The 27,867-nt window shown below is 44.3% G+C and overlaps 1 protein-coding gene across 1 annotated transcript; it reads left to right on the top strand.

Annotated features, from left to right (window-relative positions):
- Window positions 1-564: 564 nt before the first annotated feature.
- Window positions 565-27,867, top strand: CD5 (CD5 molecule). The gene is made up of 9 exons (XM_056851992.1): window positions 565-634; window positions 6,971-7,009; window positions 10,293-10,592; window positions 11,779-11,847; window positions 13,568-13,861; window positions 18,358-18,480; window positions 19,616-19,669; window positions 23,042-23,164; window positions 27,764-27,867. The coding sequence occupies exons 1-9, from the start codon at window positions 565-567 to the stop codon at window positions 27,850-27,852; spliced, it is 1,161 nt and encodes a 386-aa protein (XP_056707970.1). The 3' UTR covers window positions 27,853-27,867.

Genomic DNA, 27,867 nt, shown 5'->3' with positions numbered 1-27,867 from the left:
GCAGCTGAATTTCCGGTTGTATGATGGTTCACAGCACGTGATAAGCTACTCGAATCAATGCTTGAGGGTTGCCTTTGTTCACAACCTTTTCTAGTTCTGAGCGTTCAGTATCAATTCCATGATAGGACCCGTTCTGCTTTCCAAGAGAAGCAATAGGTTCTGTGGATGTTATCTCTGCCTGTGTGCAAACTATCCTAAAGCCTTTCTTAATGCAAACAGCATATCACTTTCTCTTCATTTATGACAAGTTTCCTGCATTTTGATGGGCTTTAGTGGGCTTTAGTCTTTGCTGGGGAGACAAGCAGGGACTATAGTTTTTATGGCTAAGTAGGACCCGGAAATGTGAAATATCCTGGTTGAGAAAGGCCAGTGAGCAGTTCTAGTACCCCGAACGACAGGGAGAGATTAGTAAAGCAAACTTCAAGCAACTGAGAAGTGACGCACATAACCACATCTGGAGGAAAAAAGGCACTTTGTCTTCCTCCCAGGCCCCCTCCTTTTGCCCACAGCAGGTAGCAGAAGCATCAGAGTTAAGACAGAAACATGCTATCTGCATATGGTTGGATGAGGAAGAACGAGCCGATGAGATTCAAGCACCTAGTCTTTATCCCATTGATGTTGGTGGGGATATGGGGTGAGTAGTACCGAAAGGCTCTTTCATGCATGGAATAAGTATGATCTTTACACGCACACACACACGTGCAGAGGAAGAGTCCACAGGACTGTTGATCCCATGCTAGCGTATCACAGTAATGAGCTATGCATTGGTAATCCCTGTTTCAAATATCAACTGAGTTGTAACCTCTCTGGCTTGCCTTCAGCAAGCTACTGCCTCTCTGCCTCATTCCCAATCCTTCTCCTGGTCTACTGGGAAGATAATAATGTTGGTCCATCTGTGGTCAGAATGACTGAGTGAGTCTATATGAAACGTTCTGGGCATTTAGGAAATGTACTATAGAAATGCTGAGCATTATCATGCAGCTCTATTTTCTCTGGAGTGCATTCAGAAATGTCACGTCCCATGGAGGTGTGTGTAAAACCACACATTAACAGAGCTTCATCTGGCAATAAGCCTAGGTTGGCTGAGTAAGTGAAGTCACCCGATGCCAGAGCCAATACTGGCCTGCACCCAGGATATCTGAATGAATATCTCTCCCCATATGTTGTCCTGCATGCACTATAAGGAAGCTGTGTTGTGTTCCTAAATTCATGAAAGTATGGTCAAAAGCAGCTAGATCTTAGGGCCTTCTTGTGATGTCCCTCTCTTTTTGAAACTCATAGAGAGAAGTGCACCTGATCACGTTTCTTGGAGGTGATTAATTCAGGCCTTTCTTTTTAAAGAAGGGCAGAAGTGAGATGTGTTATAGCTATATTTTAATGGATTTTGTGTACTGACTTGCTGCATATTCTTTGTGGCTAACTGATGTTTTAAACTGTGTAACTATTTTTATAGGTGATATCTTGTAAGCTGTTGTGAAAGTCTTCCTTGCTGAGTATGTGGGTTCATATTTAATAAATGGATATTTATCTTCAGGGCATAGTGAACCAAACTAATTCCTTTGAGGTTGCTCTGCTTTTCTGCAGCCATTATCTAAGTAAGGCTGCAATCCTATGTGCAATTAAGCCCTATTACATTTATTAATTTATTAATTATACATTTATTAACCTTTGAGTAAACATGCCTAAGACTGAACTGTCAGTGAGTATGTTATCTCTTTCCTGTACCAAAATAACCAGTAAATGATGTGCTCTCTGCAGAATATTTATAGAACTCTTAGTATTGGTTGTCTCAGTTTGCTCCATTGTTTGAATGAAGCAAATAATTGTGTTTTCTTATAGCAAAAAAATTCTGAGGCCAACTTATACCGAGACGTATACAAATCTCTTTCCTAGGTAATGAGTCTTTTTAAAAAGTGTTTTTATTTGATGGATTCAACCCCATGAAAACAAGCTACTAAGATTTACCCCTCCCTGAGCCCCACAGAGGGAGAGGGAGACAAAATATACTAGGCAGACAGATAGAACCCAAAATATAAACAAAATGTCATTTCAGTCCAGTAAGGAAGATCATTGCATGAACATTTATGCACATTTATACCTGCACTGTTATTGGAACCCCTGAGTATGGCCACAACTGAATTAGCGCTTTAGGCAGAAAGTTGCTGATGAAACCTTAACAATTATTTGGACTGATGATTTGTTCTTAACCATCCACCTACTATCCATAAGTACCTTGTCCACCATGACAACCTCTATTGTCTACTCATCCTCTGATTATATATCCTTTTAAATAGACATCATGACTTTTGTATATCAAGGATTAGCAATGGTGGGTGAGGATCTAATTTTATTTCAGCCCAATAGTACGCCAGTCCTTTCAGTTAGTCGGAGAATATGACATCACTGCTAAAATGGCATTACCTGAATGTTCAGACAGACCTTATGTTACAATTCAAAAATCAAAACGAGGAAACAAAAAGTCAGTTTGTGTTGAATTGTTTAAACAGGAAGGAACAAAGTAGGGTATATACGTGTGTGTTCTAGTAGGTTGTCATGAACTGTGCTGAGAACACCAACAGAACTAAATTCCTATAACATGACATTACTGTATTTCATATAAATATGTTATGGCCTGTAGCTAGTACAGTATCAGTAGCACAGTATAAGTAGTACAATATGTTTATTTAGAGCTATCAGTGACTTGCAAGCACTGTCCACGGTGTGCTCTATAATATACACTGTAAAACATGCAAAAATAGTTTGCAAAGATCAGCTTCTGATAATGTAATGTCACTCATCCACGACATTAATGGGGGTGGAAGTGAATAAACAAATCAGTGAACTAATACATTATTCCAAGTTATGTTTCTCTAGGGGGGAAAGTTTCATGTTCTCCCTACAGTCAAGCAAAACATTCAGTGATTAATTAGGAATAGGCGTAACCGGATGGGTTAATTTGTATTAAACATCAAGTCCAGAGAATTTTCATGAAACAAAGGAGCTTAATATTGGAAATCAAACAGATTTTTACAGAGAAATATTGGCTTTTCTTTCCAGTTGGTGTTTGAGAGTGCTTTCACACAGAGCACAGTGATTTCATTATTCCATGGAGTAATCTGCATGAGCAAACCAGAATTATTCAAGGTACAGAGAGCTGGCTTTGGACCTGAGCACCTGGGATAACATTGCTATTCAGTCACAATTCACTAGAGAGCCCCAGACAAGTCATTTTCTTTCAGCCACAGTGGGCCAAACCAGAAGAGACACTGAAAATTCCCTGAACAGATTCTGCAAACAGCATTTGTAGAAATTCTACAAACAGCATTTGTAGAAATTCAGTTTTCAGCCACCCCCTCCCTACTGTCTTCCCAAATTAAAATTGTCCTTGCAAGCCACTAAAATGAAACAAGGAAGAAGGCATAAACCTTCCTTCCCCCATATCAAGTCTTGATTGGAATTGGGGCTCTGCATGCCTGAATATCGAATTTCCACTCATGGAACTCCCAGCATCTTCTCCAAACATAATAGTATAATAACCATGATCAACCACATGAAGATGAATGACACAGCAGTGCAGCAGACATTCCTCAGTAGAAGGGGCGGTGTGATTTCCAGGTGGGCCTTCAAAGCTGCTTTGAAATCTGTTCATTGAAAGAATAGCAAGAAAAAATATTAAGAAAGAAAGAAAGAAAGAAAGAAAGAAAGAAAGAAAGAAAGAAAGAAAGAAAGAAAGAAAGAAAGAAAGAAAATCACTGATTACAAAACTTTCCATGTCCAAACAACCATATGTTTTTATTGTATATGAATTTTTAGCATTGGCGATATAAAAGCTGAATAAGAATAGTTATTTTTAAGTTCAGAGGCTTTTACTTATTTATAATTAACACTTGCCTTAAAACAGTTTCCTTATAATTAACACTTGCCTTAAAACAGTTCCCTTATGTTACTCTTTTCCCATTTAAGCAGCCTGCATGGTCAGTCATAGTAGGAGGAATCACATAATTATAAGGCTGAATGTGATCTTTAAAAATCCACCGGGAAGAATCTTAGTTGGGTAGTAGAAGGATGCCATTTGGAGCACTGTCATGGGGACGGCAGGGATGCCAGTTGCCACTGACTTAACTGTTCCTATTCTAAATAGAGGCTTTTGTTCCGTAGAGATGCCACATTTTAAAAGCCTTTTAAAAAACAGTTATTTGGTAGGGTTAATCAGTGCTACAGATGGGAGGCACCTACTGGCTCTACCCTAGCTATGACTTTACAAGGGGATATGATAACTGAGAGGGGACATGATAACCATCTTCAAGTACTTGAGGGGCTGACATAGAGAGGATGGTGCCGAGTTGTTTTCTGTTGCCCAAGAAGGTCGGACCAGAACCAACGGGTTGAAATTAAATCAAAAGAGTTTCCCTCTAGACATTAGGAAGAAATTACTAACAGTTAGAGCGGTTCCTCAGTGGAAAAGGCTTCCTCAGGAGGTGGTAAGATCTCCTTCCATGGAGGTTTTTAAGAAGAGGTTAGATGGCCATCTGTCAGCAATGCTGATTCTGTGACCTTAGGCAGATGATGAGAGGGAAGGCATCTTGGCCATCTTCTGGTCACTGGGGGTGTGGAGGGGGGAGGTAGTTGGGAATTTCCTGCATTGTGCAGGGGGTTGGACTAGATGACCCTGGTGGTCCCTTCCAACTCTATGATTCTATGATATAAGAAATGTAAAGCCTTTTGCATGCTGGAAGCACTAAATTGATTAATAATGAATGGGAGGTAATGATTTGTACATAAACGTAGGACCAAATCATGTGTAAAGCTGGGGATCTCTATCTGGATCCCAAAATGTGTAACTGGGTTGTGAAAAGCTGTTACGGGGTGGAGGATATGGATGGGGGCTGTGCTGCTGGAAAAAGAGGGTAGTCAATTCTCTCCCCCATGCCAAGTTCTCAATCAGAAACAGACTTCCCCTGGGCTTATGGGACAAAGACATTTACCTTTATTCTGTCTGTCTTTTTTCCATCCCTTTCCACAGCCCTGATCTGTATTGGGATGTACAATTACATGGATAACCAGGCAGGTGTCCCACAATGATTTTCACCTTTTAAAGGGCTGCATGAGTGCTCTCACATTTGTGGTATCGCACACTGCAAGAGTGTACTTTTATGATCGACATGCTCACAAATATATTGGTCGCATTTACACTTTACATTTTAGTTGCATGCATAAAACATATTGGACCAGATCCTTCTCCACACAGGCATAGGATTCACATGCAGACTGTATAGTCTGGCCATTCCTTTCTGCCTTGCTCAGAGTGGTTGCACAGGGTTTTTTTATTTTTAAACTGGAAAAAAAATGACTGACAGCTAGAAGTAGGCAGAGTTCTAATTATGTTGCATGCTTAATTGCCATGTCCAGCGGAGAGAAAAGATGCTCTTAGTGCAAATTTGGACTGTTCCCATGAAGTGAGATGAATTTAACCTCCATTTTTAAGATTCTCTTCTCCTCTTCACCCATTCATCAAAATTCCTCTTAATTAAATTATTCAACAGAGAAGACCAGAAACAAGAGAAGATGGTAATTGCTGTGGTGATCATATGCAGAAAGAGACAGAGCACAATTTGCATTTGGAAGGAATATCTTCCATACACATTCTATTACAATGAACGGGAATAATATGAATTTGCTTTTTTGAACTTGTCCTGTTAATTTCAATGAAGGATTCATTGTGCCCCAAACATGCAGACAGTGAATGTCTTCATTGAATACACTCAAGGCGCTGTCTCATGTGCTACTTCAAGCAACTCTGGTTTAAATCAAGTTTATAAAATCCAGAAGTGCCTTTCTTCATATACAACATTCAGACATTCACATAGTGCAAGACAGTCGCTCAGTTCAGACACAACACAGAACATTGTTTAAGTTTAACTATGCTTAGTTTGTGAAATCAGGATTTGGCTTGCAGTCAATTTCTTGAATCCTGCTTTGCCTTGCCATACTGTTTTCACTGGCCAGCTATCTCTATAGCAAGGGAATATGTGAGGGCAACCCAGGGGAACAAATCACAATAAATTCAAGATCTCCACACACACGTATAGTTAAAACTACTGTGCTTAATAAACCAGCTTCTCCATGGTTTCAGATTCTAGTTTGACGGTGCACCTGGAGAAAATGGCAGCTTTGGCCATTGGACTTTATGGCATTGATGTCCCTCCCCTCCCCAAACCCCACCCTCCTCAGGCTCTGTCCCAAAATCCTCCGACTGGGCAACCTTAGCTTCAGCAAATGACCCCGCGTTCTAGTATTATGGGAGGAGGAGAAAATCTTCTCCCTGTCCACTCTCTCCAAACCATGCATAATTTTATAGAGCTCTATTATGTCTCCCCTCAGCCGCCTTCTTTCCAGACTAAACAGCTCTCAAGGGGCCACATCTGGCCCCTGGCCTTACGTTTGACACCCCTACTGTAGTGTTTTCAAGGCAAGAAATGTACAGATATGGCTTGCTATTACCTGCCTCTACATAGCAACCCTGGACTTCCTTGGTGGTCTCCCATCCAAATACTAACCAGGGCCAACCATGTTTAGCTTGCAAGATCTGATGAGATCGGGCCAGCCTTCCAACATACCTTAACGGAAAGATTTAATTTTCTTTTTTAAGCCATATTTGGTCCAACACTGAGCCACATTTGGTTCTGGAGCCATAGGTTGCAGGACCCTGCTACAGATTTTGATGGTGTGGTTATTTTTAGTGAAGAAGATATAGCTTTCATCCTTGCGGCAAGGAGGTTAGAATAAGACATGAAGCTTTGAGTAGCTGGAGAGGCTGATTTGCGTGTGTATTAGTATAAACCACCGACAGAGAAGTTTCTTGAAATGCTTAGCTAAAAGAATATAGCAATCTCCCTGCTGAGAAGTAAAAGTGCTTTCAGCTTGTGGCTTGTGTCCTACTTTTCTCACCTGTGTGTTACTTTCTTCGCAGTGATCATTTGTGATGGTGGAGAAAGTAAGAGCCCTGAAGGTAAGTACTTCACTCAGCCAATGCATTAAATGAATGACTTTAATGGCAGTAAGGGCACAATGAGAAGTGTTGTAGGGAAAGCTCAGATATGATTGAATCTCCTGACATTTTAAAAATAGTAGCCACTGTGTGTGTGTGTATGGGTGTGTGTGATCAAGACCACAGCACTGGAGGGAAATGTGTGTGTGTGTGTAAAGTGCCTTCAAGTCGCAGCCGACTTATGGCGACCCCTTTATGGGGTTTTCAAGGCAAGAGACTAATACTTCATACTATTTCCTGGGGCAAATTAGTCTGCCCAGCTGCTGTTTACCTTGCAAAGGTAGTCATATGTTTCCCGTGGATCTAAAGTTCATGATTTATACCTGAAAATATAGTGAATAAAGTGATTGATCCATGCCTCATCCTGTGCTCTGTCCCCTTTCACCTCCTTGTTTAATTAGGAAGGGCAGGAGCCAGCCTGAATTCAATGCTGTTAAAACCTATTAAATCCAATGGCAGAAAGTTAGCAGTGCTGCCAAAGTTCAAAAGGCTTGAAATTCATATTTACCAAGGTTCATCTCATTCCTGAGGTTGTGGGCCGAATGGGTTTAGGAGGCGGGAAAAGGGCTCGCGCTAGTGCCAATGCCACTTGTGGCATCTAAACTAGCACGGGCACCGGCGGAAGAAGAGTTAGGGCCGTGCGATGGGGCGGCAGCGCCAACACTGTGCCAGGCCCAGAATGGCACGGGGGCCCATGCCGCCATTAAAGGGGGTGTTCCCGGCGGGAGTCCCATTCCTAAGGGCTTTCGGCCATGGAATGCCCACTTTATGCAGTGTAAAGTTATGCCAGGTATTTACCTGGTGCAGCCCATTAAGCCCCATGCAATCGGCCTCCTGGGGGGAATGCTGGTTTGACAGGCAATCCTGTTGCTGTGCCGCGCTCATGCCCCCGGCGCGGGTCCCTCTCCCTCAGGAATGAGCGGTCAGCGATTTATTTTGAGGCATATACCCTTGCCTCTGAAAATAGTCTTCCGCTGTTTAGATCAAGAGAATCCATTTTACTTATTTATATACGTCATTTTTTATCCTGCCGTTCAGTCGGAAAGATTTGCAAGCTGGCTTGTGAAATAACAGGAAAAATAACAATTTAAAATACATCTGAAGCAAATAAACCTAAAAAAAAAAACCTAAACCAACACAAACAAAACAAAGCCAACCGCGGATAAGCAACCAGAAGAATTAAAAAAATACCCCAGCATTAAAATAAAAATCAAACGCCTTGGCAATAATAAAACAATACAGCTTCAACTCAGCCATAACGTATTATCTTCTTCAGCCTTGAGAAGGCGAGGATAGTTGAAACAAAGGGAGCCTCGCAGGAAAGAGAATTGCGTAGTCCCCGTGCAGCCACCAAGAGCCATGTAGCGACATGGCGCATTGCTGTTATTACTTCTGTTTTCCTGCGGGCAAAGGTGGTCTTTAATCTACTTTTGTGCCAGTTTTCAGGGCATTATACCAGCACTTTGATTTCGATCCAGAAACAGTCTGGAAACCCTTCTAGTTGTACGAGGGCTGGCACCCTAGGAACCCTGCGGCTTGCCCTTGTCAATAACCAAGCAGCCGCATTCTGAACTGTTAGGATCTGAAACTTACTTAATTAATCTGCTACCATTCAGGGTGATGGATCTTGGTTACTGAGATACACTTTCTCTTTCAAACAAAGGATATACCAAAGCAGTAAAATGCAGATTACTTTGCCTACGTGACCATATGACATGGAAGCAATGGCGATCTGCTCTTCCTGACCATTTGGCTAATTAACCCTTTGACTGTCTGACGTGTAACAAATCTCGCTATCTAAGACCCAACATGAACCACTCGTAGTTTGCCTGCCTGTGCAGCCTGCACACCTTCTACTAGGCACTCAAAATGGGAAAAAAAACACTGAATTTTTGCATGGAAATGATATGGAAGAGTTTAAACAAACATGGTTTAAGGCCGCCTCATATTGGAATAAGATGGCAAAAATGGATTTTACTATGTTATTTAGTGAGCTATAGAAAATATTGTTCTAAGTAAAATTAAATTTTAGATAACTAATAAATAAAACTACCAGACACTTCTTCGGAAGTCTGGTGATGGGTCACTTTCTTGGGTGGGTGGGGGAGAAAGTGTATTTTTGAATACTCTGATCGATGTGTATTGAATATTTGTATAAATACCTTTGTACACTTTCTTTTTTTCTTTTTCTTTTTTAGTAATGTATTTTTTTTCTTTCTTTTTCTTTTGCTTTTTTTATATTGTATTAGTTTGTTAAAAATTCAATGAAAATTATATTTTTAAAAAACGGAAAAAAAAAAACCTGTTCGCTTGGTTCCTGTTTATTGATACCGGAAATTGACCTGAACTTTTAAAAAAATGGGTATGAAATTTATAAAGCAATACCCAGCCTCCTGAATAGTGAGTCGACAGGTGAATTTGGCCAGAACTTTTCAAGTCAGAACAATCCCAGACTGAAATCTCAGAATGAAAACACTAAACCTACCGATTAAAAATTCTGACACACTAATTAAGACATGCCGGTACAGGTGATCTATGATGATCAGTCACGTGTCCGATGTCCAAAAGGAAAACATTATATGGTTATCTAGGCAATGTGCTGCCTACCCATCCCCACACACTATAATTCCTACATTCCTGCGAAGCAACTGGACCAAGCCAGTTTACAATTCTTGGAGAAACCTTTTTTTTTTAAATCATTATTTCTGTAAAGCCCCTTGTAATTGTTGATACACTTGCATCTCGAGCCAAAAGGTGTTCACCCATCTCAAGTGTGCAGATTAAGCTGTGGGGAAGGGGAGGTAAGAGGAGGGAGGGGCTGTGGCTCAGTGGCAGAGCATCTGCTTGGCATGCAGAAGGTCCCAGGTTCAATCCTCGGCATCTCCAGTTAAAGGGACCAGGCAAGTAGGTGATGCCAAAGACCTCTGCCTGAGACCCTGGAGAGGGGCCATGGCTCAGTGGTAGAGCATCTGCTTGGCATGCAGAAGGTCCCAGGTTCAATCCCCGGCATCTCCAGTTAAAGGGACTAGGCAAGTAGGTGATGTGAATAGACCTCTACCGGAGACCTGGAGAGCCACTGCCAGTCTGAGTAGACAATACTGACTTTGATGGAGCAGGGGTCTTATTCAGTATAAGGCAGCTTCATGTGTTCATGTGGCTCGGTCAACAGCACCAAGAAAAAGAAACTTATGCTTCATTCTGTGTTTCTTTCTAGATGGCTAATATCTCAATGTTTCCCCAACAGAATGGGATGTGAGGCTCACCGGTAACAACTCCAGATGTTTTGGATGGCTGGAGATTTTCCACGAAGACAAATGGAAGAGAATTAATGGCAACAGTTGGAAGCAGCAGAATGCAGAAGTTGCATGTAAACAGCTTAATTGTGGTCCCCTTTGGGGCACCCTGAATCAGACTTTTGCAGCACTATCGAAGCAAGACGTTTGCTTGATAATAGGCTGCCAGGGAAATGAAACTGCCCTGATGGACTGCAAACCATATAAATCTAACTGCACGCAATATCTGAACATAGCCATACTTTGCCAAGGTACATCCTATTCTTCTTTTCTCCCTTCTGTCTGTGTGTAAGACAAACATTTAAAAGCAGCAGGGGTGCTTTGAAAGCACCCTTGACTGTTTTGGGGCAAGCTCTGAAAAACTGGTTTGACACATTTTTGGTGTGGTTGAGTTTGAAGGAGAGAGAAGCTAGCGAGGAAGGGCAGCTATTGGCTTTTACCCGCAACTGTATCAATGCACCTAAAACCACCCGCTCCCCAGAGCAGTTTTGCAGCGCTTTCAAAAAGTTTTCATGATAGTGAAACTGCTTTCACTACACTTTTTTAAAAAGTGGGCAGCCTGATCTAAAGCATGATGGGAGGAGCAAGCCTTGTGGCTAAATCAGCTTTGTCTTGCTTGCATGTAAGGCAGGTTGTAATACTGAGATCATACCACTACTGAAACATTGGCCTTGACCACGGTTGAAATGTTACAGTGGTCTTCTTCTTTTTTTAAGTCAATAATTTATTTTTGTTATAGAAAGGGAAAAGGGAAGTACAGGGAAAAGGAAAACAGTCGGGGGTGGGGGGGAAAGTACAAAAAAAAATCATTACATGCATGTGTTTGCGTTTTGCAGCACATGGTTCACGCATATCCAAACAGCTTTCCCAGATTAAAGAGATAGTAAATAAAGACATCAAAATTTAGTGTTACAGTGGTCTTCATCTTATCTTTCTTTGGTTGATCCCTCATTTCTCCTAAAATACATTTGTTAGAGGAATTTTCCGGTTAGTTCCATCTATATTCACTGTTCTCTGATTCTCTGCAGGTGTTAGCCACACACCCACACACATCCCAAACACACACTGGCAATTACTCCTGCAGGCCATGTACTCAAACTCCTTAACCCTTTTCTCCCTACCCCTCCTTGCTGCCCTGAAGATACGGTATTTCTATTATGCTCTGGAACTCTTTGCTTTAAGACTCGACTACACTGTGTTGGGACTCTCGTAAGTGAGATAACTAGTTAGTTTTGTGACTTTTCTGAATTTTACAGCCACTGAACTACAGTATATGCCTTGTTTTAATAAATTTTCTTGAATTCCTTAAATAAAGCCTGCTTTTGATTTATGGTGTGTGTTACCCGGGGAGTCACTGAGACCCACCCCAGGAAAGGACCGGTTATGCACCAAGAAAGGCTCAGACTTGACAATGTTGGATTGCATTTGTCATTTCAGACCCCATTAAAACCTCCTCTGAATTACTCCAAACGTCAGCACCGTCGGTCACCTCCTCAAAGATTCCTGGTAAGAAAATAATAAAGCATAATTCTACCACCAACCTCACTGCTGAAAGTGATCCATACTACAGAAATTACACATAGTAATTGTAATAAAAATATAATCTCATAATAAAAATGAGGACAGTTATTAGAGATTCACAGAGCAAAAATCAGAACTGCTATGCCCTTGACATACAGTGGACTTATCCTTATTGTGGGTAGCTTGGCTGGTTGATATGTATTGTTGTGCTGCTGCTATACATTAGATTTTATCACTGTTCTGAACAAACGCATCTGAAGATGGAGTCAGCATGGCGTAGTATCCAGAAAGTCACTTACCTGACTCCTTGAATTCTGTTCTGATTGTGGCCCACTGCTTCTACTAAAATGTTCTTGTAAAAGGTATACCTGGCCCAATGAAAAAGACCACCATCAGTATTGACTACAGAGGATGAAGAAAACACTACTGGCAACCAAACCTTTTGGCAAGTGTGCCACAAATCTTGTACCAAGTATCAAACGGTGCCACCACATTATATATGCAGATTCATGGGCCTAACTATGTTTTTCATCTAATGCACTGAGCTAGGGAGTTGGTAGAAGCTCAGCATGAGATAAACATAAAAGATTTTAAGTCTAGTTCATAGTCAGAACTATGGGCCCTCTGTGTTCTTGTCCAGATTGGCCATCCTTGTACTAGGCCAAGAAGGACTCTGATCTATCCTTGGTGCATTTTCTCAATAGTCAAACGTTTCACATCCTTTTTCTTCATTATTGTTGCAATGGATTTTATTAGTATTAATATATTAATATACGACATTTCTAGATCAGGGTAGCATTCACGGTGCTTCCTGCTTCAATTTTATCCTCACAACACCCCTGTGAGAGTCTAGGCGGTGCCAAAGTCACCCAGGAAGCTTCATGACTAAGCTGGGGATCTGAACCTGTGTCCCCCAGTCTTAGTCCAACCACTTCCCCATACTGGCCCATTACCCCCCAAATTGTAGATGCAGTGGAGAATACTGAGGTTGAATTATTATTTATCCTACAGCATCTACAATGTAAGTAAAGGTAAAGGTCCCCTGTGCAAGCACCGGGTCATTCCTGACCCATGGGGTGACGTCACATCCCAACGTTTACTAGGCAGACTTTTGTTTACGGGGTGGTTTGCCAGTGCCTTTCCCAGTCATCTTTCCTTTACCCCCAACAAGCTGGGGACTCATTTGACCAACCTCGGAAGGATGGAAGACTGAGTCAATCTTGAGCCGGCTACCTGAAACCAACTTCCGTTGGGATCGAACTCAAGTTGTGAGCAGAGCTTTTGACTGCAGTACTGCAGCTTACCACTCCGCGCCACGGGGCTCCTATCTACAATGTAGATCATTATTTTTGTAAGGTTGCCCAATAAATTCAATGAGAACATTTAGATTTGATCTGGGGACTGTTCAATTGGTACCTGATGCTATTAATAGGGTTGCCAACCTCCAGGGGGCACCTGGAGATCTCCCACTATTACAATTCATCTCCAGGGGACCAAGATCAGTTCCCCTGGAGAAAATGGCTACTTTGGATGCTGGACTCTATGGCATTATACCCTGCTGAGGTCCCTCCCCTCTCCAAACCTCACCATCCCTGGGCTCCACCCCAATAATCTCTAGGTATTTCCCAAACCAGAGCTGTTAACTACCATAGTACACTACTTGTTTGGAGCATTGGACTTACTTTTCCCATGTCTTTCTCACAAGACCCTTCAAGGACCAGACTAGAAGATGGAACTTCACTGTGCTCTGGGACAGCAGGGCAGCATTTAGGAGACCACGGGGAAATGGTCTGCCTCGGCTTACAGAAATGGTGGACAAAACTGGCCCCCAAGGTTTGTCAGGAAGCAGACTGTGCTGATGCAATAGAAATAAAGGACCAGGGGAAGATGCAGCAGCCTGAGAAGTGGACAAAGGTGAAGTGTGAAAAAATGAACCTCAGCTTGGAGTGCCTGAACAGAACCAAGGAATGCTTGGGTATAAGCTTAATGAAATGCTCAGGTGAGTGAAACTGTCCGGGAGAACATGCACAGGTTCTTGGCTGCTTTTCCTTCCTTGGAGGGTGATAATTGCAATTTGGAAGGAAATCGGCTTATAACGTTGCCTCACCATTACAAGGAGCAGGCAGAGGGGTCAGAAGCAGTCTAGTCAGAATAGTAAATGAGATTGAAGCGATAGTGAGCTGCACCATTTCAGGCACCATTTGTAAAACCCTTCTCCACATTTAAAAATCGCACATTTAGTAAGCCGAGGAAGGCCCTGTGCTAAACCCCTTTGCCCGTGTGCAAGTTTAACACGTGCAAGAAAGGGTTTTGCACAGGGGAGCAGTCAGAAATATGAACCTATCCCACACCTGTAGGCTGAAGTGGTGCAGTCCAGGGGCGAAAACGCATGGTCGCTTTCGCCTCCTTTCTTCCCTGTTCCAGCCAGGATGCAGCCAGGATCGAACGCACGTTCGTGCGTTCGATCCTGGCTGCATCCTGGCTGGAACAGGGAAGAAAGGAGGCGAAAGCGACCATGCGTTTTCACCCCAGAATTCTACCTCTGTCTCCCAACTCAGTCTTCATATTACGGAATGGCTCTCAATTCACAGGCCTATTTTGTATAGGCTGTATCTGGGTTTTTGAAGGCTGTACCTAAGCAACACCATCCTATCAACTCCTGCCCTGAGCCCTGCCCTGCTGCTCTTAAACTGGACATGGATCTCAGTGTAAACACATCCGTCCTCCCAGTCTTTCCAGCATAGTTATGATGAACTCCATGTAAAAACAGAAATACAGCAACACCTTAAAGACTAACGAAAGCTCATACCAGGGGTGTCAAACATGCGGCCCGGGTCCAGCCCCCAGAGGCTTTTCTCTGGCCCGCGAGCTGAGGCAGCCAGCCCCCCCTCCCCCTCCCTTTATGAGTTTCCTGGGGCTGCAGCGGGCCCGCTCACCCAGCCAGCGACCCTCCCCTGTTCTGGGCTGAGCACGGCCGCTCCAGCCTTGCTCGCCCAGCCAGGTACCTTTCCAGGCCCAGCGAGCCAGCATGGTGTAGTGCAGGGGTCTGCAAACTGCGGCTCCCGAGCCGCACGCGGCTCTTTGGCCCGTTGAGTGCGGCTCTCCGAACTTGGTTCGGAGCCCCTGCTCTCGCGCCCGCTCGCGCCGGCAGCCGGGCTGCGGAGCCGGCGCGCCTGAGAGAGAGAGAGACCAAGCGAGCACGAGAGAGCAGGCGAGCGGGCGCGCTGTCTCTCCCACCCACCCCCCGCCGTGGAGAATGGGCAGGTCCCGCTTTCCCTTGCCCTCAATGGTTGGGAGGCTAAAGCCTCCCCTCCCCTCTAGCCGCGCGATTGCTGGGCGGGCGGCTCGGCAGTTCCTGCCCCCCCACCCGCCTATCAGCTGTTGGGTGGGGCAGGCTTCCTTTGGTAGACCTGGCCCCCGGATGAGTCCCATTGGGAGGCCAGGTCTACCCACTGGCTTTCTTGGCGGTAGACCTGGACTCCGAGGAGGGGGAAAAGTCCCCCTTCAGAGGCCAGGTCTACCAATTGGCTTCTATGGGCCTCCAGAGGCCAGGTCTACTGCCAAGAAAGCCAATGGGTAGACCTGGCCTCCCAATGGGACTCAGCCGGAGGCCAGGTCTACCAATAGGCTTTTATGGCGGTAGACCAGGCTTCCAGACGAGGACTCCGGACGGGGAGGGGGAAATGGCAGGGACTTACAATTTAATTTTTATCAATAAATAAGATCACTATTAAGTATGATATCAAGTTTAATTCAGTGTTCCTATAGTTTAATTAAGACTTAAATCTTTAATTAAAGTTTATTAAAATAATAAACAGTGTACCTACCTATATAGTTTAAGTTTAAGAAATTTGGCTCTCAAAAGAAATCTCAATCGTTGTACTGTTGATATTTGGCTCTTTTGACTAATGAGTTTGCCGACCCCTGGTGTAGTGGTTAAGAGCAGTGGTTTGGAGTGGTGGACTCTGATCTGGAGAACTGGGTTCCCACTCCTCCACATGACCGGCGGAGGCAAATCTGGTGAACTGGATTTGTTTCCCCACTCCTACACACAAAGCCTGCTGGGTGACCTTGGGCTAGTCACAGCTCTCAGCCTCACCTACCTCACAGGGTGTCTGTTGTGGGGAGGGGAAGGGAAGGTGATTGTAAGCCGGTTTTATTCTCCCTTAAGTGGTAGAGAAAGTTGGCATATAAAAACCAACTCTTCTTCTTCTTTTAAGTAAAAACCAATATCATTAATTGACTTTGCCTGTGTCTTCTATAAAGTTCATATCTCCAGTACGTGTCATTACATTTTATGGTATTTATTTATTTGTTTATTTGGTACGCACAGTCGGCCTGACCAAGAGACATTTATGTTATATCCGGCCTTCCACAAATGAGTTCGACACCCCTGGCTTATGCTATTGTTCTTTAAGGTGCCACTGGACTCCTCTTTCGCACCATGGAAGCTTACTGGGTGACCTTGGGCTAGTCACACACTCTGAGCCCTGTCTAGGGTTGCCAACCTCCAGGTACTAGTTGCAGATCTCCTATTACAACTGTTCTCCAGCTGATAGAGATCAGTTCACCTGGAGAAAATGGCCACTTTGACAATTGGATTCTATGGCACTGAAGTCCCTCCCCTCAAACCCCGCCCTCCTCAGGCTTTGTCCCAAAATCTCCAGGTATTTCCCAACCTGGAGTTGGCAATGCTAGCCCTGACCCTGGCTAGTGTTTGGATGGGAGACCTCCAAGGAATACCAGGGTCGTGACGCAGAGGCAAGCAATGGCAAACCACCTCTGAACATCTCTTGCCTTGAAAACCCTACAGGGTCACCATAAGTCAGCTGTGACTTGATGGCAAAAAAAAAAGTTACCCATCTGAAAACTGAGCTGAGAACAAAACCACACAATGAAGCACATGACAACTGCACTCGGTCCACAATCCCTTCCTTCCACTGTATCTATGGCTAGCTTTATCCCTGCACTCTGTTTTGGTTGGCAATATGTGTTTACCGGTAATTAATTCATTTGTGCCCTGCCTTTTTCCCCAATGGGGACCCAAAGAGGCTTACATCATCATCCTCTCCTCCATTATTATTCTCACAACAACCCTGTGAGGTAGGTAGTATATACAGTCTCAAATCTAGAACAGAATAATAACACTTTTTTTATCAGACTGGTGTCCAAGGACTCCTGTAGGTCTGTGAGGGTACTCAAGAAGGTCCACAAATCCTTTGGCAAGAGAAAGCTGTTACACCTCGCAGCTAATAGGAAAAGGAAACCTGTGACAAACTAGATATTATATTCTTTAAAAAGTCAGGCCTGGCTTTCCCATACTCAAAGAGCTTTCTATACAGCAGCTGCAGAGAATCCCTTATAAAGGACCACAGGGGCCCAATTTGGCTCAGGTCCCCATAGAAGGAAGAAGGGCTCCCACCTTCCTCCCCTGTACCATTTTCCTTCAGCTCAGGAAAAAGTTCAGGGGAGATGTAGGAGCTCCCCACACACACCAACCTCCTGAGTTAAATAGGGGTTCTGTGGTTCTTTAAAAAGCTGTTCCCTGCAGCTGCTTTGTGGCTGCAGGGAAAGTGAGTGATCTGACTCATTTAAAAAATCTAACATCTAGTTTTGCCTTCTGTTTCTTTGGATTTGGGGCAGGGACTCTGATTCTGGTAAATGGAATCGACCTCCCCAAAAGCAGGCGCTCATACAGGTGCCACCACCTGCAGTCACCTAGCATCCAAAACACTTTTTAACGCTGCACTGATAGGTCACTGGGAATCACCCATAGGAACTCCATTTGATTGTGACACCAGGGAGGTCCAGCCTTAATGCAGTCATCATCGTTACTTCCATAACAGAACTGAATGGGTTTTCACTCTTTTCCAATGCAAAGGACTTGATCATAGAGACACAGTGATGTCCCTCTGCAATAACAGCCAATTCCTTTTTTTCAGCTGAATACTTAAAAGTTCAGTGTTTGGATCCTGTGGCTCATTTCCGCTGAAGAAAGGGATTTCCCTTTCCCTTTCACTAGAGCTCCGAATGCCCTGAAATGCTGCTCCGGGGGGACAGGGAACCCCCAGGGTTCTCATTGACATAGCCTATATGCAGTTGCATGTGCTTCCATATACATCACCTCAGAAATCCTGACAATACCCCAGTAAAGTAAAGCAGAATATTATCCCTATATTTAATATAGTATATTAGATGGGCAGCTGAAGGTGAGATTTGAACACAGCTCGTTCTCTTATGTTGAGTCTCACAGCAGGCACTTTGGATGTTAGAGGGAATTGGAATATTGTTTGTGGTGTAGGCTGAGAACTGTAAGAACTAGAGATTCAGGTGAAGTGTTGAAGAAGGTGAGATAAAAGGCTGGGTGAAACTTTGTGGCTCCGGTGAATGGGAGAGGATGTTTTTGCTGGTTATTGTCAAAGGCACTAATATTTATCTGAAGATGAGCTTTCTCCTAGGAGTGATTCAGCTTGTACGCTTATCTTCTGTCTCCAGGCCAAGATGCTGAAGCTGTGTCTTATACAGAAACCGTCTTGAAAACCGTCTTAGTCCTTGTCCTCACAGGAGTCTTCCTGGTCATTTGTGCGCCCTTTATCTATAAAAAACTGACAAAGAAATGTAAGTGGCATTTGCCTTTGTATCAGCTTAGACCCAGTTTAGGGTACAATCACATTTAGTCCGTGTACTTTCCAGCATGCAAGCATACACTACAGAGATGTGGCGATCCTGTTAAAGAGTGTACGTGTTGGGTCTGGAGTCTCCATCATGTGTAACAATCAGGTGTGAGTTATGGGTTCTCCTCAATTCCTGCACATTATTATTCCCCTCATTATCCTCCCTTTCCCACCTCTTCCCCTTCGTTAGGGGGGAAGTAGCCCATGCACTGTCCCTTCTCCCAGTCCCTTTTCATCTCAGCTCAGTCCAGTAAAGCCTGATGCAGTGGCAGAGTTCCTCATGGGGCCTGGGTGTGAGCAAGGGGAAAATGGCAGTGGTGGCAGCTCAGGACACACGGTTCCGGTGCCAACGGCAATATTTACTTATTTATTGAACTTATATCCCACTGTCTATCCCTACTGAGGCCATCCATTAAAAACAGTCCAAACCATAATTAAGTAAAATTGGTGCGGAACAATTCTAACAATAAAATCTAACAATAAAACCAGTTGGTGCCTATTAATGGCACACGGGTCCATGGCAGGTCTGGGGAAAGGCAATCGGGACCCCCTTAAGATTCAACAAGTTGGAAACAGATAAAAAGCAGAGGGGGGAGGGAGGCCAGCTATGATTATATACCTTTGCTGCCCTCAACCATAGGCCTGGTGGAACATCTTAGTCTTACAGGCCTGTGGAATAGTAGTAGGTCCAATCAAATGGGCATAACACAAGTATTTGCAGTTGTACATGGAAAGTGTGCATGTCTGGTTAGGCCCTTGAGTTTGTGACTTTCTTGATTTATCCATTGTTCTGAAAAACAGGCAACATGGTAATGGTTAAGACGGGCTACCCCATTGGAGGTTGTGGTTTTAGTTTTTACTGGATGCCTCACAAAATGGTGGCAGTTGAGTCAAGTACAAAAGGCAAATAGCTGTTTCACTGGTTTGGGTTGCTTAAAGGCAGTGGGACATAGGCTAGCCCCCAGTTCTGCTTCAGGTCCTGTATAAGCCATAAAAGCTGTTAATCAAATCATTTTGAGCGCCCTGTGATCTGCTGTAATTTACCACCTAACATCCCTCTTCATCTTCCCTTGCTGTAGATTCCAAGAAGAAGCAGCACCAGTGGATTGGTCCAAATGGAGTGAACCAAAATGGTAAGAACCATTTTTAAAGACAAACGAACAAGCCAACATTTGCACCTGTTATTCCAAATGTAAATGCTGTTAATGCGGGATAGAAAGTGGAAGAGAAATTGAATATACATTCTAGTCCCGTGGTCCCCAACCTTTTTGAGTCTGCAGGTACCTTTGGAATTTTGAGAGGGGGTGGTAAGTACTCCCCCAAAATGGTTGCTACAGAAGGCTAAGCCAAATGCAGTATCTCCCTCCAGCAGAAGAATCACATGGCAACCATGCTAATACATGAAGCTGCCTTATTCAGAGCTGGCTATTGATTTGTACATTGGTTGGAAGCATGGTGGAGCCACTGTTAAGAACAGCAACCCGTGAGAATTAGGGGGTGGGCTTCTACTCCTGAACGCTTATCTCCCCATCATGCAACAGCCCAGCTCCTTGGACTTTAAGACTACAACACAGCTCCCTCTCTGCTTTGCAAGAAGCTAATGGCAACAGTTGGTCAGGCCTGACAGGGGAAGGGAACCACACACTGACTAAGGAAAGCCTAGGTGCTTACCAGTCCTCCTGATCATCCAGTGGCTGCAACTGCTACCACATCCATGGAAATCACATTCATTTGAACGAGAGCAGCAAATAACAAGACCTGCTTTACAATGGCCCCAGATACTTTCTGCAAAGCTCAGCAAGTGCTAGGGAAGTAGTGGCGTGCTCTGTGGTACCCATAGGTACCATGTCACATTCTAGTCCGTTCACGTTTTACATTCTCATTGTAAACTTGACGAAGTCCCACATGAAGTAAATGCCCTAACTCTGTTGCCTCCGGTGATAGCATAGAAATTCTACTGTGGTCAGTTTGATCTCTGATGTATATGCTGTTGGGTTCCTTGATTTGGTAACAGGATGGCTATTGGTCAACCAATTTGTTTAGTGGTTTACAGAAAATAACCACAACATGAGCAGAGGTTTCCCTCAGAACCAACCAACCTGATGCCTCTCAAAACCTGTTTTACATAAACTTCCTGTAGTGCTGGAAGTGTGGAGGCATGCTTCCAACAAAGATATTGTGCAGCATTTTCCTATTTAATCATGAAAAGCATTTCAGAAAGATGGGGTGAGGGGAGGAATGGCACCTTTAAGTTATAACCCGACAGTTAGTGGGCTATGTACCAGCTTTAACAGCAGGAAAGCAAACTTTTATTTGAACCACTGAACTGAAATCAAAATCCTGGGCGTGCTAAAATAGAATCACATGGGAGAATCACATGCTTGGGAAATTCCAAATTCCTTATTATTAAATGTGGCCAGTGTACATTTGTTCCAGCTTCTGCACCTTCCCTGCTTCCCAAAGGATCAGAATGAAAACTCATAGTCACAACATTCAGAACATTCAGATCTCTGTGAGATATGTAAGTGGCTCAGAAGAATGGGCTAATTTCTAGAAATAAGGCTATCTAGGCATAAGACTGCCAAGAAGACAAAGAAACCCCTGCCCTTTCATTCCAGCCAGCATACAAACTGTGATTACTTAATGATGAAGGAAAGGCACTCTTAAGATGTTCATAGATATCCCCATTCTAGGGTTGCCAGATCCCTCCAGGCCACCAGTATGGGACAGGGAAATAGGGTTGCCATCTCTAGGTTGAGAAATTCCTGGAAATTTGGGAGTGGAGCCTGGGGAGGACACGGACCTCAGTGGGGTACAATGCCATACAGTCCACACTCCAAAGCATCCATTTTCTCCAGAGGAAATGATCTCTATAGTATGGAGATCGACTGTAATTCCAGGAGATCCCCAGGCCCCACCTGGAGGCTGGCATCCCTACCCCATTCTTTATTATCAAATCATATGTTCCCCAGCTAGTCTTGACATTTCAAGCAGGTTTCAGTTTGCAGAGTCCTAGCTAGACTGGACCTCTGGTCTCAGAGCACCTGACAGATGCAGTATGAAAGAATCACTCCCTACCAGCGTGGTGTAGTGGTTAAAAGCAGTGGTTTGGAGCAGTGGAGTCTGATCTGAAGAACCGGGTTTGATTCCCCACTCCCCCACATGAGTGGCGGAGGCTAATCTGGTGAAGTGGATTTGTTTCCCCACTCCTACACACAAAGCCAGCTGGGTGACCTTGGGCTAGTCACAGCTCTCTTAGAGCTCTCAGCCTCACCCACCTCACAGGGTGTCTGTTGTGGGGAGGGGAAGGGAAGGTGATCGTAAGCCGGTTTGAGTCTCCCTTAAGTGGTAGAGAAAGTCGGCATATAAAAACCAACTCTTCTTCTTCTTCTTCTACCTCCTAAGATGGCACTAAACATAAAAGATCTACAAAGAGGACTGCAAGAGAATTCTAGGCCGTCAGAATATACATACCCACCCATACAATTAAGAACCTATTTCAGCAAAGTCAATAAAGAACCCTTTACTTGTGCTGGTCATTAACTGTAATAAAATTTCTATTCTATTCTATAAAGAACCCATAACATCAGCAACAATTCAAATATGTGTTAAAAACTATTTAAAATAGCAGCAATAATACAGGCAGTAAAATGATAAAATATCATGTAGCACAAACACTACAGCGCCCTCTGCTATACCCCCACAAATTGAGTATTATTGCTGCTGGTTGAAGGCGCCATTGTTGTAGATATTGTAATTTATGGATTGTTTTAAACTGTTTTAAAAGGTTGTAAGCTGCACTCAGCCTAGTCTTGACCAAGAAAAGGCGGCTATAAACCAAACAAATAATCAATAATTATAATAAAAAGCACACTAAAACAAGAGAATAAATTATTCAGTAACAGCCTGGGAGAAGAAAATGTTTTCGCCCAGAACGTCACTAACTACCTAGCACATATGAGGATTTTAATATATGTGTTCAGGATTTAAATTTCATACTGCAGACAGTCACAAAGTACAACACTGCATATGATAATGTTACTTGGTTCAGTTCAGAAAATAGCCCTTCTGAAAATTAGCACATAGAGATCCAAGCCAATAATCCCAATTGCACAATTTATATTTGAAACATGGTGGCAGTCTCTAGAGAAACTCCCATCTTGGTATTTTTGCGGTTTTTGTGTGACCCTCGGTAAACCCATCATAGTATGAGCTTTTCCTCCCTCTAGAGGTAGGAACTAGCTTGGCAGATATTCATGCTTCCTAAGCAGGTCTGCTCAGAATCTATTCAGGATTATCCAGCAGGACTTACTCCCAGTAAAATGTGTGCTTGTTTTTTAATTGCATGGCCGGGTCATTCTGCTCTTGCCCCCTTCATTAACATCATTCACATGTAGCTCTGAGTTTCAAATTTTAGTTGAGTATAAATATGTGTTTCGAGTTGAAGACTGCTTATTGCCTTGGGTAGGAAGTAATTACTAATTCTACACCACACTTTTCTTTAGTTTCATTCCATCGCAACAGCTCTTCAGCCTTCCAGCCACGTTCTGAAAGCCAAGGGATTATGGATGAGGAGAAAGGCTATATCCAAGGCCTCAAGAAAAATTCTTACCTCTCACCCTACCCAGGTAGTAAAGATTAAAAAAAAAAGGTAAAGGTCCCCTGTGCAAGCACCGGATCATTCCTGACCCATGGGGCGACGTCACATCCCGACGTTTTCTAGGCAGACTTTGTTTTGCGGGGTGGTTTGCCAGTGCCTTCCCCAGTCATCTTCCCTTTACCCCCAGCGAGCTGGGTACTCATTTGACCGACCTCAGAAGGATGGGAGGCTGAGTCAACCTTGAGCCGGCTACCTGAAACCAACTTCCGCTGGGATCGAACTCAGGTCGTGAGCAGAGGTTCGACTGCAGTACTGCAGCTTACCACTCTGCTCCATGGGGCGTGTAATCCTTCCATCTTTAGCACATGATCCTTAAATTAAAAACCAAACAAAAAACAGCATTCATAACTTCATTGGTTTTCTATATTATTTGCAAGAGTCCCGGTGTTAATTCTGGTTACAAATTGTGAAAATTTAAACAAAATAGCTCTTAAAATATGATTTGTTTTTTAAAGAGAATACTCACCCTTGCAAAGGCAAAACTGACCAGGAGGTTTCCCAGTTGTCAAAATGTATCCATTCCTTTTTCATAGACTTGGCATACAGTGGTTGGAACGTCTCTTTTTTCTTTCTGAGGGTAGAGGTACAGAGTGTCCGTCATGTATTATTGTGAATGATTATCGTATATTCTATTAGCAAAGTTGGCAGACCTTTGGATAATTAAATCCGGTGACGATTTTGCTAGGCAACCACAGATTCCAGGTTTGGTTCTGCCAGCAAAAGGTGGGGAGCAGGGTCCTTTCCAGGCCTATTTTGGCCTTTGAGGAAGGACTCACTGAGGCCAGGCCTGACTAGGGCTGCCAGCTGCAGGTTGGGAAATTCCTGGAGATTTTGTGGTGAAGCCTGAAGAGGACAGGGTTTGGGGAGGGAAGAGGCCTCAGCAGGATACCGTGCCAAAGGCCACTTATGCATGGTCAATTTTGATGCTTGCTCAAAGCTCACACTGCAGCCGCAGCCCCGCAAAGCTCCCGCCGGTGGAGCTACGGGGCCTGGCTAGCCTAGGGGCAGAGGAAACGCCAAAGGTTGCGTTAAAGGGGCTCTTAAGTAATGCGAAGCAGGTATGCGCCGGCTTCGCAGTCACTTCTGGAATGACGGTTCAGCGTGAAAAATTCAAAAAAATATGCGGGGCCATTCAGCCTGGAACGGGCTGCTAATAACCAAGTATAAATGGCCATAGAGTCCACCCTCCAAAGCAGCCATTTTCTCCAAGGGCATAGGTCTCTGTCATCTAGAGTTCTGTTGTAATTCTGGGAGATCCCCAGGTCCCATAGGATTGCCAGTTCCCCTTTGACCACTGGCAAGATAGTGGGGGTAGTGTTGCCAGGTCCTTCCTAGCTACCGGTGGGGGAAGGGGGGATAGTAGGGTTGCCAACCTCTAGGTAGTAGCTGGAGATCTCCTGCTATTACAACTGACCTCCAGCCAATAGAGATCAGTTCCTCTGGAGAAAATGGCCGCTTTGGCAATTGGACTCTATGGCATTGAAGTCCCTCCCCTCCCCAAACCCCGCCCTCCTCAGGCTCCGCCCCAAAAACCTCCTGCTGGTGGCGAAGGGGGACCTGGCAACCCTAGGTGATAGGGATGCCACCTCTCAGTTGAGAAACTCCTGGAGATTTGGGAGTAGGGTTGCCAGGTCCCTCTTCCCCACTGGCGGGAGGTTTTTGGGGTGGAGCCTGAGAAGGGTGAGGTTTGGGGAGGGGCGGGACTTCAATGCCATAGAGTCCAATTGCCAAAGCGGCCATTTTCTCCAGGTGAACTGATCTCTATCAGCTGGAGATCCGTTGTAATAGCAGATCTCCAGCTAGTACCTGGAGGTTGGCAAACCTGTTTGGGGGTGAAGCCGGGGGATGACAAGGACCTCAGTGGGGTGCAATGCCACATAGTCCACCTGCAAAGTATCCATTTTCTCCAGGGGAACTGATTTCTGCAGTGCGGAGATGAAGTGTAATTCCGGGGGATCCCCAGGTCCTGCCTAAGGAAGTTGGCAACCCTAGGCATGGCAGCGATGTGATGCCAACTGACTTGCATGACTCAACTAGGCCTGGCTTTTTGCTCCTGTTCAATAGAAGCCACCCTGTGGAAGCCAGTGTGGGGTAGACGTCAGAGTAGGTTCTGAGACACCCAGGTTCAAATCTCCATCTTGTTATGGAAGCTCACTGGGTGATTTTGGACCGGTCACATACTTTCAGCCTAACCTACCTCATTGGGTTGTTGTGTGGATAAAAAGGAGGAGGGAAGAATAATGTGAGCTGCTTTGGTCCTCAAAGGCGGGTACAAATGAAATAAATAAATAATAAATATAGCTGATTTGGGGAGGCAGATAAAAGGCAGGTTGGGGAATGGCTGAAAAGGCGAGAATGAGACAGGGAAAGGGGAGAGGATATGGGCGTTTCAAGGGGGAGAGAAAAAGGAAATAGTGTAGGAAGAGGATACAGGGCAAACTTGAGGTGCCCCCCATAAGTCCTTGAGGGTTTCCTACCAAGCAAGTGGGTCTGGCCCAGTAGATGGGACCGCACAACTGGGCCACAGTTTTTCTAGGTGGGGGCTGCAGGGCCAGAGAAAGGGAAAGCTGACCGAGGGGCCGATAAAGCTGTTGGGTGGGATGGAGATAGAGTTGCCAACTTCAGGTTAGGAAATTCCTGGAGATTTGGGGGGGGTGGAGCCTGGGGACGGTGGGGTTTGAGGAGGGGAGGGACCTCAGAGGGGTACAATGCCATAGACTCCACCCTCCAAAGCAGCCATTTCCTCCAGGGGAACTAGGGTTGTCAACCTCCAGGTGGGAACTGGAGATCTCCCAGAATTACAGCTACTTTCCAGATGACATGGATCCATTCCCCTGGAGAAAATGGCTACTTTGGAGGGTGAATGGTATGGCATTATACCCTGCTCAAGTTGCTTCCTTCCCCAAACCAGGTGACACTTATGTCATATCCAACCCTCGTAACAAATGAGTTTGACCCCCCTGCTGTAGAGTCTGCCCTTCACAGCAGACGTTTTCTCCCGGGGACCTGATCTCTGTAGTTTAGATATCAGTTGTAATTCCAGGAGCTCTCCAGCCCTCAACTGGAGTTTGGTAACCCTTGTGGAAATGCATAGCTGAAGCTTTTCATGGCATGGAGGTAAATAACATCCCATTAAGGCTTAGACACTCTGAATGGTAGCAGATTAATTAAGTAAGTTTCAGATCCTAACACCAATGAAAGTATCTTAAGGTACAGCATAATGGAACTCTGCATGGCCTCCAAAAGAGGAAGGGCTTTATTGCCTTTCAGAAGGTAGCTAAAGATAATGATCCTACCCAAGACAGTGTTACGTGCTCCCCACTTCCCTGAGATGTCCTGGGGCAGAGTTCCAGGGCCTCATTTCTTTTTGATGAGAGCTTTAGTGTCTTTGAAATATCTGCCTTGTTTAAAAATGCACAACTCGGGAGAGTGTAGTCGCAACAGACAGACGCTTAACAGCAGACTGCACAGCCACTGACCCTGAGCACATGAAGCTGCTTTGTGCTGAATCAGACCCTCAGTCCATCAAGTTCAGCATTGTCTACTCAGGCTGGCAGTGGCTCTCATCCAGAGGTCTAGAGATCATGTGTCTAGATACAGAGAGGAACAGCACGTACATCGACCAGTGCCGGCTACAAACTTTCAGCAGTCAATCTCTTTCACCTCTTTGTCCCCAAATGCAATTTATTTATTTTTTTTCTGTCCTCTTGCAGAGCTCTGGTTCTGGACCACCCCGTATAGTAAATTGACATTTAGGAAAAATCACCAGTCATTATCTTCCATTCAGAAAATCCCAACCAATCATCTCTATTCGCCTGCAATTAAGTTATCCAAGGATAAGTCACCCAGTAGCCATAAAAACAGTATGCATCATTCAGACATCGGAGTGGACTATTCCCCAGAGGGGAATGGGGTGCAGGGGTTAAGCTCCTCTCACCCATGTGCTCCATTTTCAGTAAAAAAAAAACACCCAGACTCCCCTTCACCCACTCTCTACATGAATGGAAAAGTGCATAAATACACTGTGCGTGTGTGCTGTCAAGTCACAGCTGACTTGTGGTGACCCCATGGGGTTTTCAAGGCAAGAGACATTCAGAGGTGGTTCGCCATTGCCGGCCTCTGCGTGGGCTGAGAGAGTTCTGAGAGAACTGTGACTGGATGAATAAATTCCACATCGGTTTTTCCATTGTGTCAGGTTTGCCCCTTAGTCCCTAAATTTTGATATTTCTCTAGGACAGTGGTTCCCAACCTTTTTTTGACCAGGGACCACTAGGACTTTTTTGTTCGGTGCAGGGACCCCAAGGTTCAAAATAAAAATTCCAAGAATTTGAAAATAAACTTTAATCATAACTGTTAAACATTAAACTTAGAATAATATTTGAATATATATTTTTATAATAGAGAACGTTTAATTGAAAATATTAATGTATTATGGGTTTATAACTTTGTTTCGTGGACCTTAATTTAGTTCTCGTGGACCCCTGGGGGTCCACGGACCCCTGGTTGGGAACCAGTGTTCTAGGATGTAGCACCTTTAGAGGCTAAGAATGCTTGTTTCTTCTCACAGCTCTGGAACGGGCAACCCACAGATCTTCCAACCCCTTAGACTACTCCTCTGACAGCGACTATGACTTATGTTCTGCACGACAACTATAAAATCTTCCTGACAGG

This window comes from Euleptes europaea, chromosome 6 (genome assembly GCF_029931775.1).
Source record: "Euleptes europaea isolate rEulEur1 chromosome 6, rEulEur1.hap1, whole genome shotgun sequence".
NCBI lineage: Eukaryota > Metazoa > Chordata > Lepidosauria > Squamata > Sphaerodactylidae > Euleptes > Euleptes europaea.
This window is presented reverse-complemented; position numbering and strand designations above follow the sequence as displayed.

What these genes read in the sequence shown, in the direction of transcription:
- CD5 (XM_056851992.1), top strand. Translation starts at nt 565, where the DNA reads ATGAGGAAGAACGAGCCGATGAGATTCAAGCACCTAGTCTTTATCCCA. An exon ending in CACCTCCTCAAAGATTCCTG is followed by an intron (nt 11,848 to 13,567) that starts GTAAGAAAATAA and finishes CTTTCTCACAAG; the next exon opens with ACCCTTCAAGGACCAGACTA. An exon ending in AAGCTTAATGAAATGCTCAG is followed by an intron (nt 13,862 to 18,357) that starts GTGAGTGAAACT and finishes TTCTGTCTCCAG; the next exon opens with GCCAAGATGCTGAAGCTGTG.